The 14165-nt window shown below is 34.3% G+C and overlaps 1 protein-coding gene across 1 annotated transcript; it reads right to left on the bottom strand.

Annotated features, from left to right (window-relative positions):
- Window positions 1-11861: 11861 nt before the first annotated feature.
- Window positions 11862-13910, bottom strand: LOC115448569 (actin cytoskeleton-regulatory complex protein SLA1). Its single transcript, XM_030176041.2, has 3 exons — window positions 13797-13910; window positions 13223-13403; window positions 11862-12198 (listed from the first exon to the last, which is right to left on the bottom strand). The coding sequence occupies exons 1-3, from the start codon at window positions 13863-13865 to the stop codon at window positions 11978-11980; spliced, it is 471 nt and encodes a 156-aa protein (XP_030031901.2). The 5' UTR covers window positions 13866-13910; the 3' UTR covers window positions 11862-11977.
- Between the last annotated feature and the right edge of the window lie 255 nt (window positions 13911-14165).

Raw genomic sequence — 14165 nt, 5'->3', positions numbered from 1 at the left:
AATTTATTAACAGTTGATTCTTTATGAAACGTTTATTTCTTTTTACGTATAAAATTATCGTCATTAACAAAAATATAATAGATAATATTTAGTTATTTTTGCTGTTTCTTTTTAATATATTGATTGTGATTACGATTAAAATAATGTCATATAAAATTAATAGTCAAAAATATTTAATAAACATTCCGTTCTTTGACAATTACTGAACCGATTATTATTCGCAGAATAATGTTAAAATTCACACGAATAGATGAACAAAAACCGTACGCGTTGTAACACGAGGTAGTGAATGTAATTGCAAACAATTTGTCAATGCGTGGTGACTTTTATAGGCGTATATTGTATGCATGGTATGCATATTATTATGATATAATTTCCGTCAATAAATATTGCATGTTTAATAATTTCTTATGTTGACGCGAATTTTAAATAAAATAAAACTATTTTGCTGATTTAACACGGTTTTTATATTACAATTTTCTCCCGACGTTTCGAAGACTTTGCACCTTTCGTGGTCACCAGACCGCCCCCTGATCACGAAGTATGTGATCAGTCAGTCTTCAAAACGTCGGTAGAAATTTATAATATAAAAAATGCGATCAATTCTGCAAAATAGTTTCATTTCAATCTTGTATGTTTTTGTTAAAAACTATGCTCTCGTAGCGAAGTGAATAAAGGTTGTGTTAAAAAAAAAATATGTTTGAATGGTATTCGAAACTCCGAAAAACGCGATCTTAATAAAAAAATAACTTATGTAACAAAAAAACTTTAATATGTACGGTGCTTCTTATCCATGGTTCAATATTAATTTCATGCAATAAAAATATACCATTTATGGACTCACTAATACAATGACTATATTATTCGTATTACATAGTATAACTCAGGGCTAAATCTAAAGGTCAGAGCTTCCTTCTCCGAAATCGAAACAATAACGTGTATTTTGCCATCTGGGTGGTATTTTTTGTTAGTCTCATGTAGAAAGGCCTTTGGTTCGCTTATCAGTACCGTTTGATGGATTGCAAGTCACCAAGTCTCGATCGACTGTGGGATTATCTTTGTTTATGGGTGTTGGCGTGCGTCAGCAAATTAAGTCTTTAAATTTGTTTAAGGATAAACATAGTTAACTAATTGTTTTTTTTTTTTTTTAATCTTTATTTAAGGAGCTTGGTCGTTATTTCACGACTATGTCGCTCCGTACGTCCACTTTTACCCGAAAACTTTTTTTAGTAAACTAATTGTTTACTAATATAGTTATTTTAAGCAAGAGTTCTAGCGATGTACGTCTATAATTTAAAACCTGTAGTAGCATAATGCTTTTTATGTATCTATATAAATTTAAACATGTATTGTTCTCTATGGACTCTAAAACCAATAGAACGATTTTCATGTAATTTTTTTGTAATTTTCAGATTAGCCCAGAGGGTGACACTGTGTAGTTTGAAGGGTCCACAAGAAGTCATCTGTCTATATAATTAATGCAACCCGTACGAAGTCAGGGAGGGTCGCTAGTATGCTACAAAATCTTAAGATCTATAATACTAAGCGTGAGCTATAAATAATAATAATTTGTACTTCGCGGTAACCATATACATAAGTATTGCGTTGTGCTAACCTTAATTTAAAAGAACTCCACAGACTTACGAAGTCGGCAATATTAATATGTTGACTTTACTTCCGCCAAATATTGCGGCAGAAGTTTGACAATAGATTTTTTATGTCTAATATCTTAAGCTAGGTCTACGTTGGGTCGCAGCGACAAATTTGTCGCAGAGTTAAATGGGTTGAATAAATATGGCGTGATATGTCCTATAAACTTTCACTATCATTATTTACATTAGTATTATCGGCAACGACACAATTACTTGCGACTTACGGGACATTTTATCAGGTCGATCTGGCCGGATATCATTGGTGTAAATGATATGTCTTCTATACTAATATACTTCGAGGAATAAATCTCATCTTATTAACATGACGATAACCATCTTTCAACAAAAAAACAGACTCGACAGATGGCCAAAGACAAAACTGTCGTGCCGTTCTAATGCAAACCCGGCCTTAGATCTATCACATTTATAAATAGTCGTACCTAAATAGGTAGGTGTGTAGTATAAAAAATTAAGTATAAACACTTACCGATCAGGTTCAAAAGCCTCACTACTTATACAATAGAATGAGGAAAATGCATCGTTCAGAAATAAATTGTTCTCACGGATATAGTTACTTATTTCTATAACTTTATAGGGTTATTAGTGATATATTAAGTTTTATTTCGAAAAATACAAAACTAATCAATTAATTAGATACTTATTTATGAACGAAATAATTAAATAATGGTTATTTCATACCATCTATAAAAGAGTTTGTAAAAGTAAAGTTTCGAAAATACATTGTCACTAATAAATACAAGTTCTGAAGCACGTAAAAAAAATACAAAAAAGTAATGCCTTTACAACTACTTTAAATTTGCTTAATGTTATTTACGTACCTATAATTATAAGTAGTAATATAAGTATACATAATGAGACTCGCAAAACTGTTAAAGAACAAACATAACAATCTGAAGAATATTATTTCGATAAAATAGGACATAAAAGGATTAATCTGATAGTATCCATGAACAGAATGAGCAAAATATCAATAAATACATTCAATTCTCAGTATCAGATCGATTAGTTTGATATAGGTGTTGCTTTAATTCATGTCAATCAAGATAATTGCGGGGGTTTCTATATTTTTTGTCACATCCGGACTGCAGCATTCGACCTTAGTTCTAGTTATAAGTTAGGTTAGGTTAGAGATACGTGTTTTTTGCTGCCACTGTGTCTAGAGCAATGAATATCGCTTCGTGAAATAGTATTTAGTTTATAGCGTAATAGAAAACCATGCTACATCATATTTCTAACGAAATTGGTAGTAATAATTTTGTATTTAAGGTACGCCCCCCAGCAAAACAGACTACAGATAGTTGACATTAATAAAACATGTAGAAAAATTAAACATCGTATTTCTACAACATGTTACCTTAACAATTGATTGTTGATTTTTTTTATAACGTGGATGTCATGCTACTAAAATGGTTGATTCTATGCATCTCCTCCTAAAGTATATATAATTTTAATTTGCAACGAACACTATTAAATAGAAAAGTTAATAGCGAATAAAATATTTTGGTAATTTAAAGTTTTCAAAAAGCCCTAAAATGTATTTTTATTTTTTAATGATTTTTTATTTGTGCATATTCTCGCCATAACTCGTGCGCCGAAAATGTATGGAACGAATGTTCAAGGTCCTTTGTTTGAAGGAGTTTCTTAATAACGCAATAAGGTAGTTCCTATGTTTGATTTAGTTTATTATATTATATGTAACAGAAAATAATATGAAAAAGAAATTCTTCTGTGAAATCGCCATCAAAATTGGTTAAAAAATAAAACAGTTATTCATGTTTGAAATATTGTTGCCAGCAAAAGTGGGGCTGTGGTGGGAATATCGCGCTGTCCTTTTTTCACTCACATTTCCATATTACTGTGATTTGACAACTTTCCTTTCCACCAAATTTCAAAGTTATATCTTATTTATTACTGCGTGGATTTTGAAAATTTATTTTTCCTAAAGGTTTTGGATCAAATACATTTTTAATAAATGAATGTATTAAAAAAAGGCGTAAACTACCCTATTGCATAGATAGTCGGTATTGTAACTTTTAATAAAATTATATTATAATAACTAAAGGTTAAATTTTCAGCATAACCTCAGCTTTAAACTAACTATCGCATACCATCACCGACCATTATTTCTAACGCCTCTGACTTCCTACATAGTTATGACTCTTAACTACGACTCTAAAGTACATTAACATGTCTTGGTTTTCAATTTGTGCCAGTCATAACTCGCATATCAATGGCCTAACAGCCTGGGGCGATTCGAAATAGTGCCTGTCTAGGCAATCTTAATGGAACTGCGTATTAACCACGTCGATTTGTATCTGATGCGAATTAGTAAGGTGCGCAGATTCAGGCATTACATAGTTTGTAACTGTTAAGCTATAGACTACAAGAGCGCTAATGGTATACCATTATTTATTGTTTCGTTTAATTAAAATCTATTCGTATTGAATGTTTAGATATATTTATATCGTATGAAATGTAAATGTAGCGATGGTTTTGAGAGTGAAACAGATTTTTAAGACGGAGGTCCTGAGTTCGATCTAGTAACTAAGTTTTAATAACATATTGTGTAGTCATTGTTAACTACAAGCCGTTCATGATATTCATGAAGAAATCCAAAATTTTTATATTAGAATTTCGAAGTTATGTGACGTCTACCAAAACACGTATAAGGCCTACATGGAATACGAGATCCCAACCGAAACTAACTCAAACAATAAAGACCCATTAGTTCTTAAAGATTAAAGCTATTAGGCAGCCAATAATTCACATTTTAAATATAAAAAAAAATATCCGATTTATATTAAAATTAGATCTAATGAAAAACAAAAAAAAAAAACAAAACAAAACATGCATTGCACATTTATATCCGAAAAGGTAAGCAGAGGCGCAACCGGGACACTTTTCGCCATGTGTGTTTCATCCCATAATATCATAGGGGTGAAACTATCTCCACGTCACTCACAAATTCTAGACTCTGGGCTGTTAAGCTAAAAAAGCTAATATCACGTTGCGTGACCTGATTGGACTCACCAGTGCAGTCGCAAGAAGTTTAGAACTAATAAAAAGAGGAAGAATCTAGGTCGGTTAAAAAAGAAGTTTCACCGACTAATGCTAACATTGTACTTGTAAATAAACATTACACAATGTACGAGGGTGCGTGTAACGCGATCGTTTCGTCATGCCTGTTGGAAGGTGAGCGGGTTGGTCCACCAGTCCAACGGGTACTGCGAACGCTTTGTGCAAGCAGGAAATCTTATTGTAATTTGTCAGTTAGTGCTCCTCAAGTAATAATAGGGTTTTGAAGAAACTATTTTTCGGATTAGATTATTATGATTTTCTCCCAATGTTTTGAAGACTTTGCAGCCTTCATGGTCACGGGGTATGAAGTGTTGCTCGTACGAATAGTCAGCTACAATATCTATCTACATTTTATAATTATATTGATTATATTTATTTAAAAAAAAAAATTATAAGTTCGAAATATAAAAAATCGCGATATTATCCCAAATTTTTTTATATAATATTAGGGTCGTTTTAGAGGTAAATACAGGGCTTCGATAGCTAGACAAAAGTGGCCTTTATTATTGGTTTTCTGTTTTTGCCTAATAAGAGTGAGTAATCCCAATCTCCTTTTCAATCCATTGCGAAAATGGACCCCTCAGAACAAAGTATTTTGTGACATGCTCACAAATGATTTATTATGATTGGTTTATACTCGGGATAGAATCGATAATCAAAATTTGAATCGTTTATTGAAAATGCCTTTTCTATCGAATGCTATATTAACTTAATGTCACTTGATAAGTATGAGTTATTTTGAGGTTATTTATATCCGTGCATTTGCAATGGTTTGACTGCCTTGGTGGTATAGTTGTATTGCATGCGCGCTACAGCTGCGGTCTGAGGTCCTGATTTCCAATATCAGGTCGGGCAAAGTGATATTTGGGTTTTTTTGGTTCAATGTCAGCCCGAACTCTGGAATTTGTGTCCGACATGGCATAGACTTGCCCTATATCACATCATAGGACGGAACACACTTGGCGAAAAGTGGGTGCCCTGGTTGCGCTTCTGCATACCCCTTCGAGGATAAATGTGTGATGTGTGTATGTTCATTTGTAAGCATTTGAGTGGTATATCAAATCAGTACCTACGTGAGTTGATTACAGACTCTCAAGATTTCATTTTCGAACACGTTACTCCCACCGCTACCAGAAAAAAGCCGGGAAAACAGATAGCCTCCTGTCTAAGAGTATGTTTCCCCGTGTTTTGTTTAATTAAATACGTGACTGTTTTCAGAAACATAGTACGTGAACGCGCACTCGTGTGTAAATCTTTTGAAAGTCTAATACAGTTAAACTGCACGATTCCGTTGCCAATGTTTATTTACTGGTATATAAATAACGTGTGTTTGTTTACTTTCCCCCTTATTCATAAACGTTTTTTATCTAAGGACGGAGTAAAGCTGTGATAACAAGCCTGTTTCTCAGTGTCCAACGGCACTGAGAAATAGACATAGGGCCGTTGTGATTGGTTATTATTGTCGTATTTCAATATTAGCCAATCACAACGGCTCTACGTCTACGCACTGCGAAGACTGCCATGCCGTCAGCACTGAGAAACAGACTTGTTATCACAGCCTTACTCGGTCGTTAGATAAAAAACTTCTATGAATAAGGGGGTTTGTGTTTAGATACTAGTGCAACTTAATGAAAAGGCTGTCAAACCGTTGCATATGCGATATAAATAATACGTAACAAGTGACATTAAGTTAATCTAGTATTTGATATAAAAGCATTTTTCAATAAGCGACTTTAATTTTAATCTTCGATTCCATCCCGAGTATAACCAATAAAAATAAGTAATTTATAAGCATGTCACAAAATACTTTATTGTGATTGGTCCATTTTCGCAATATTTTAAATATCAAAATAAAATAAAATTCTTTATTTATATATATGTATACTTCATTTTAATTTACAACCAACACTCTTAGATACTCAATTTAATAAGGAATATCTCTTAGACAAACGTATAGATTACTAAGTATTTCCCACGGCTTGGCCTGTGTGAAAAGCCTTTGTAACAAAAGTTCCTAAAACACTAGAACGAATATATGGTGATGCTTGCCAAATTTCAACCAAATCCGTCCAGCTATCTACGTTTACTTCTAACAAACATCCAAACATTTCCACAAACTCTAACATTTATATAATAAGAAGTAAGATTAAATGTGAACAAAAAATCCTGACCATCATAACAAATAAAGATATTATAAATCTCTATGTTGTATTTAGTACAAATAAATCTTCAAAGATCATTTAACAATAATGACTACAATTCAACACTTAATTGCAACCATAACAATTATTGCGGCACAGGATTATTTTCCATACCAGAACTTCCATTGTTTGAGTAGGAATATAAATTAGATTTTTTTAACAAAACATCCTGTTCAAATATCAAGTACTTATAATTTTGTATCATGACTATAAAATATTATGATACTTGAATATATACTATTAATTCTATTCAGAGTTTGAGAATATTATTTACTATCCGAACTATAGAAGGCGGAATATTAATAAAGTATTTTTTAAGGTTCCGTGTCCAAACTTTACTATTGAACCTAAGGCTGTCTGTACGATCAATTAACGCATCTAGCTTACGTATAAAATTGTTTTATTATGTAGTTGAAATTTCCGAATATATGTTTATTATAAATAAATTTTTAAAAGATAAAAATGGTGGTACAATGGTCCGCCTTGCACAATTAGAATTAATTATGCAGTATATACCAGATACTCATACCTGAATTCTATCCTGTTAAGCAGTTTAAATATCATAAACAGATTTGCCCTCGCGTTAAGTTACAAGTCATATAAACTATCGGAAAGCGCAAGATACTTTCAAGTAAAGGACAGAGGTAACCATGAAGGCTGTAAAGTCTTCGAAACATCGGAAGCAAGAATTAAACAAATTATCGCGAAAAACTCCTTTAAATTTTATTTCAAGGGTATCAATCCGACAAACATGGAAAAAATATTGCATCGATTTCAAATATCCGCTCTGTCTTCCGATAGAACTATTTTAATCGATTGTGTATATCGATTTGAAATACAGTTTCCGTAATAAATTTGTATAGTTCTAGAGTATGTGCGTGCAATTTATGTAAGGATTTTCGGTCGATTTACTCTATTAATTATATAGGTGTGTCTAAATTATCACCCAATTATATCTCGTTATTACATAATACGTAATTACTTATGTAAAGTTTCATAAATATAGAGTAGCCAGTAGTAAACATTGCTCGCTTCTTTGTCGGCGTAAGAAGCAAGTAACTTTCAGAAAAGATATTCGCAATAGTAGTTGTTTTGGTGGTAGGTAAGTCTCTTATAATGTCTATTTCTGCCGCCAAACAACATTGTATAGTTACTGTTGTATTCCGGTTTGAAGAAAATTATAGACAGTGTAACTAGACATAATAAGACAACATCTCATGTCTCAGGATAACGAGCCTAGTGGAATACCAAACAATACTTTTTGATTGTAATTTATTGTTTATGGGCGGTCGCATCGCTTACCATCAGGTGAACGGCAAGCTCGTTTCGTCATTCATAGCAATAAATATATATATTCAAACAATGTTCACAATCAGAGCCCTAGTTTTCATAATTGTTTTTACTAAACCAGAACATTTTGTTACGCGCCGCTATCCTAGCCGATGACATCGGGCGTTTCCGGAATTATTCGCATGCGCGGGCAAGCTGGCAGAATAGAAGATATGTCACGCGGCGACTTTTCTATTATTCTCTCTGGTAGGACGTTGTCAAAAAAATGTCTAAAAATTATATTCTGTAACTAGCTTCCGCTCGCAGCTTCGCCCGCGTGGATTTCGGACTTCAAAAATGGAGGAGGTCCTCAATTTGTCGGGATGTTTTTTTAATGTATGGTGGTATGCAGGTGGTCCGATTTTCCGGTCAGGGTCTGATGATGGGATTCAATATTCACGCGTGATGGCTTATTATTAGCATATCATGTATAACTTTGGTGTTTCTATACCGATTTCTATGATTCTATTTATGGAATATTTAATAATGTTAACTTTTTTAATTAGGGGATGACTGAGAGTGTTATAAACGTAAGAGTAGACAAATATAATAAGAAAGCTTCGAACTGCTAAGCTATCGGGAGTTACACGTGTTATTGTGAGTCAACCATAAAAGATAGACATATGCTGTCGTGGGATATTTTTTACATAATTTTAAGGAGAACATTTCCGTCATACATGATTTCTGTGTAGCTTTAACCATTAAGGTTGCACACGTGACGGAAGCTTAAAAAATGGAGTAACTTCTCCCGTTTTCCCAACATTTCCCTTCACTGCTCTGCTTCTATTAATTGTAGCGTGATGAAAAGTATACTATAGCCAGCACAGGAGTATGACAAATAATTGTACCAAGTTTCGTTAAAATCCGTCGAGTAGTTTTTGTTTCTATAACGGTTATACAGACAGACAGACAGACAGACAGACAGACAGACAGACAGACAAACAGACAGACAGACAGACAGACAGACAGACAAAAATTTTACTAATTGCATTTTTGGCATCAGTATCGATCTCTAATCACCCCCTGATAGTTATTTTGGAAATATATTTCATGTACAGAATTGACCTCTCTACAGATTTATTATAAGTATAGATATAGAAGATATAGAAGATAGAAGATAGATTATTTTTGCTAATATAATGTTTACTGTAAAAAGAGCGTTTAAAAAATTCTACTATTCTGGGTGACGGTTATTATCGTTGGTACTTAGTCGATACAGAAGCACGTTTTCCAGCCTTCAAATAAACCTAAAAAGTTAAATAAAGTCGTAGATATTAAATACCTACTAATAAGCTCAAGACTTCGTCTCCGATGGGTAATGCATAGGCGCAGTACTCACACATTTCACAGGGCATTCATTTATTTGATGTCTATCGTTATATCACGCAGAAAATACAATTCCTGCTATAAATGCGCACATGATATAACATGTGCGCATTTATAGCTTGACTTGACTTGACTGCCTCGGTGGCGTAGTTGTATTGCATGTCCGGTACAATAGCGCTCTGAGGTCCTGGGTTCGAATCCCGGGTCGGGCAAAGTGATATTTGGGTTTTTCTGCTCAGTATCAGCCCGGAGTCTGGAATTTGTACCCGATATGGCGATAGGCTCGCCCCCTATCACATCATGGGACGGAACATACTTGGCGAAAAGTGGGTGCCCTAGTTGCGCCTCTGCATACCCCTTCGGGGATAAATGCGTGATGTTATGTATGTATGTTATGATATAACATGAAGAATTTCACGCAAAATTGACCCACATCGGAATCTAACCTCGAACTTTACAGTTCATAGACCAAGAACCTATGCTGTACTACACTGCAGATGCAGTATTGCTGTAGTGATTTATAAACTAAAACTCAATGGGTATAAATGTATTAATTCGTGCTCGTATTGAATTGATTGCCCAGGAGTACTTAAAGTGGCATGATTTTTCGTTTGTATTAGTTATGGTGTCTTTATGTAATTTCATTATTTTTGAAATAAATGTTGCCTTCATTGTCCCGGGGTCGTCTTCGAAACGTTGGGAAAAATTCAAAATATAAAAATACCGCGATAAAATATCGATGTCTAACATTCACGTAAACATATGTTTTTTTGAGAAGAATCGGAAATGCACAGTACAGCCGCAGTCAATCGCACACGACCTGATTAGTTAAATAATAAATGTATTATCCGCCATTAATATTTATCAAAAATATTAGACGTAATTGGATTGTATAAGATCAGACGATTTTTTCAATGGCACGACCAAGTGACCGGATTACATTATAGTAAGGGTGGAACAACGTCGACTAACGAGAAACGTGACCTCCCAACCGGTGACATCATTATGTCGAACCAAGGCCACAGCTTCACTATTGAGAATTTGCAAAACCTCGTACGTGAAGAAACGTTTGATGCTTATATGTTTGACTGTGTAGGATACTCAATATATGCAACTTATACCTACCTACTTACCTACCTACCTACCTAATCTATGCATATTATAAAACAAAGTCCCCTTTTCTGTCTATATGTTATCGATTTTCTCGCAATCTACTGAAAGGATTTTTATGAAATTTGGTATGAAGATAGCTTGAGACTCTGGGAAGGTTATAGGATTTTCTATCCCGGAAATCTTCAGGAAACTTCACGCAGGCGAAACTCCGAGCAAATGCTAGTACCTAATAATTAGCACGCCGCGCCGCGTTGTTGTCTATCTTCAGGTTCTTTGGGTTGTGCCCGTTCGTAAAGATTTTTCCATACTTATTGTACCTATTATACTATTTAAACTTGGTTATAATAAGTTGGACGAGTAAAATAAAAAACCAGCACGGGGCACCACATCTGCTTTTTTTCAAAGTTAACGTTGTAATTAATTCCATATTTTACCACAAAATGGAGGTTTTTTTCCTGGTCAGGGTATAGATGCTATTTCAATGCATAAATCGGTTTTAATATTAACCATCATCGTAATTGGTGACACAATTATTATTCCACGTCTTCAGTCTACTTTATTGCATAAACACAAGAAAATTTAACTGCGAAAAGAAAGTTTCTGACTTTGACTTCCTTTGCAATAATAAAAATTTCTTATATATTATGTTTATATTGCTTATTGTAAATAAACTAGCTTCAACTCTTGGCTCTTGTCGTGTGTAACTCTTTTCCCAAAAAGTCCGTAATTTTTGTCAGAATAAATCAGGACACGGCTTTTTGTGTGCAAAAATTATTATAAATAGGTAATTGAATATAACCTACTTCTAAACAAATATATCATGAATGTTTGCACAATTTTCCATATTATGGTATTACTCAGTATCGCTGTTTTTTACCTAATATTAAACAATGTCGTTATAGTGACCGCGCGTCACTTTTTCACGTCCCGGATCCTTAGTTCAATCTCGTAATTTTGAAGTCACACCTGGTTAAAGACTTTAGCGTTTTGGCTCTGGAATAAACACTAAAACTAAATCTTAACCTGCATCTATAAAGACCAGAAATTATAAACTGTTCAAGCAACAACAAGGACTTAAAAAAAATAGATATCATAACCCCTTCAAAACGTTTCTTCATAGTGTTTACACCATACCAACAAATACATATAATTTAATTTCTATATTTATTCAAACTTAATTCTTATTAACGGTAACACTACTATACAATACAACATGGATAAATATAACAAATACTTTATATAAACTAGTTATATTGGTTAACCAGCTGCTGCAGGAGTCGGCGCGGCGGTGGGTGGTAGGGTAGCCGCCGTCGCACCCGCTGGCATTGGAGCAGGGGGGGCACCAGGTGCCGCGGGAGCACCTGGAGCAGCAGGCGCAGGAGTGGCAGGGGCACCTGGCGCACCTCCCCACGGCGACATTACCATTTCCCAAAGTCCGTTCACATTGGACATTGTAAAGTTTACACCGTTAGCTGGCGCTGAAATGAATTCGACATTATAACGCGGAAATTCACGCTTATAGTTAATAGGTAGGCAAACAAGTAATGCACATGCAGTTAGATAACCGTATTTAATTTCCATGATGTACTAAAGTACTAGGGATTGATTATTTCCTAATAAATTGCGGCCACGGCAGCCAATCTCATCGGAGATCAGCCAAGAACGCAGGAAATATAGTGCACAAGTGTGTGCGCAATACACAAATGCACTTTCTGTTCCTGCATTCTCATAGTTCGATGAGATGGCAATCTGACATGATCACTCATCAGAGAGAGATCAGGTGCAGAACCAGCTGTTTTACATGCTTTCCAAGGCACAGGGGTATCACTGAGCTGTAACTGAGTAATTTTTAAGATAGAAAACCCAGTCACAATTACTTTTGGCCCGATCCGGGATTCGGACCCAGGACGTCAGCGCATTAATCGCTTTCATACCGTGTTAAATTACATCTACTCCACCAAGGCAGTCACCGAGGAAAGTACGTATAATAGACATGTAAAGATAACGCAATATCATTCATTGATTTCCAAACAACTCATTTCATTATAAAACTACTACTGAATTATTTATTATTTTATTTAGAAATCAAACACAGGATTTTCCGGTTCCCAATATTATTTTTGTTACTGTAACATTAACAATGTATTGTATAATAACCTACTTCTTTTTGCATCGAGAGATGTGATTTCATTCTGCGCGGTTTATAAAAATAATACAAATCTACGCAAATCAAATAATCAAACTTTTGGCGTGAATTTTCATTTTATATATGTAGTATGAGCCACAATCGTTTTTTATTTAAAAAATAAATATATTTAAGTAATAGAACAATGGCATGTGAATGAATATGTTTGCTTGCGCTAATATCAAGAACAACTGGTTCGCTTTAAAACATTATTTTAGTTTCGGATAGTCAATGGACTATAAATGTATAATATATCAAGAAGATAAATGTATTAAGGAAGGCTATAAGGTGATAAGTTTCATACAACAAATACTTACGTATGGCCATCCTGATGTTATTCGGCAGTAGTCCCGGTCTAGGCGTTGTTGTCCGTCGTGGTCGAGGTCCACAGTCGCAAAGGTAGTCGACCAAGTCTTCATAACTGGCTGTAGTGCTGGTAGCATCGTCATAATCGTCGTCGCATAGAGCGCATAACATTAACAACGAACCAAAAAATGGCTGAAACAAATATAGGAAATTTTCCAAATTATTTAATCAGAACCAATTTTGATTGAGAACATGTAGGAATATTGTTTAGTGTTAATTAATGAACGCTGCTCTTTAATGTGACCCCTACTCCGAAGTTTTAACCCAAGTTTTGAGCTTTATTATTGATGAGAAAAAAAAGGTACCTATAAGTTTAAAACTAAAATATAAACAGTTTTTTTTAATACATAACTACCCCAAAAGCATTAAATGTTTTTAATTTTTTTTTCTACTGTCTCTTATCAATAAATTAGAAACCATGAGACAAAGCACTACGCCTCGAAGCACTAGGTCAATCAATAGTCTAAATTCATTGATAATGGATAAACGAAACACTACTCCTAAAAATCAAAAAATAATGCACACCTTCCCTGCAACAAGATGGCAGGACACGAACATCACAAAAATATAACCACACGCGCGCACAACACCCATGTTCGTAGCGTAGTCGTGAAAAACTTACTTCAGTTCTTTCATATTATAACGGACGTTTGCGTAACAACATTGCCACAGAATATTCAGTGGATATGCGTTTAAGGACGTTTCTTCAGGGCCAGATGTTCCAGTATTTGTGATCCGGTGCCGTGGAATAATAAATATAATTGCTGCAATAGAACCAATTAAACCGATTATGTTTTTGTTTAACTTGAAATGATTGATTAGAATTTCAAATATGGAATAGTATTGGTGCTCTAGCCTGGACTTGCTGGTAGGGATATCTCCATTTTTTCGTTA

This window comes from Manduca sexta, chromosome 21 (genome assembly GCF_014839805.1).
Source record: "Manduca sexta isolate Smith_Timp_Sample1 chromosome 21, JHU_Msex_v1.0, whole genome shotgun sequence".
NCBI classification, from domain to species: Eukaryota; Metazoa; Arthropoda; class Insecta; order Lepidoptera; family Sphingidae; genus Manduca; species Manduca sexta.
This window is presented reverse-complemented; position numbering and strand designations above follow the sequence as displayed.

Coding starts and splice junctions, on each gene's coding strand:
- LOC115448569 (XM_030176041.2), bottom strand. CDS start 13,865: ATGGGTGTTGTGCGCGCGTGTGGTTATATTTTTGTGATGTTCGTGTCC. Junction 13,404..13,796: donor GCCATCTTGTTGCAGGGAAG/GTGTGCATTATT, acceptor TATTTGTTTCAG/CCATTTTTTGGTTCGTTGTT. Junction 12,199..13,222: donor TAACATCAGGATGGCCATAC/GTAAGTATTTGT, acceptor AATTCATTTCAG/CGCCAGCTAACGGTGTAAAC.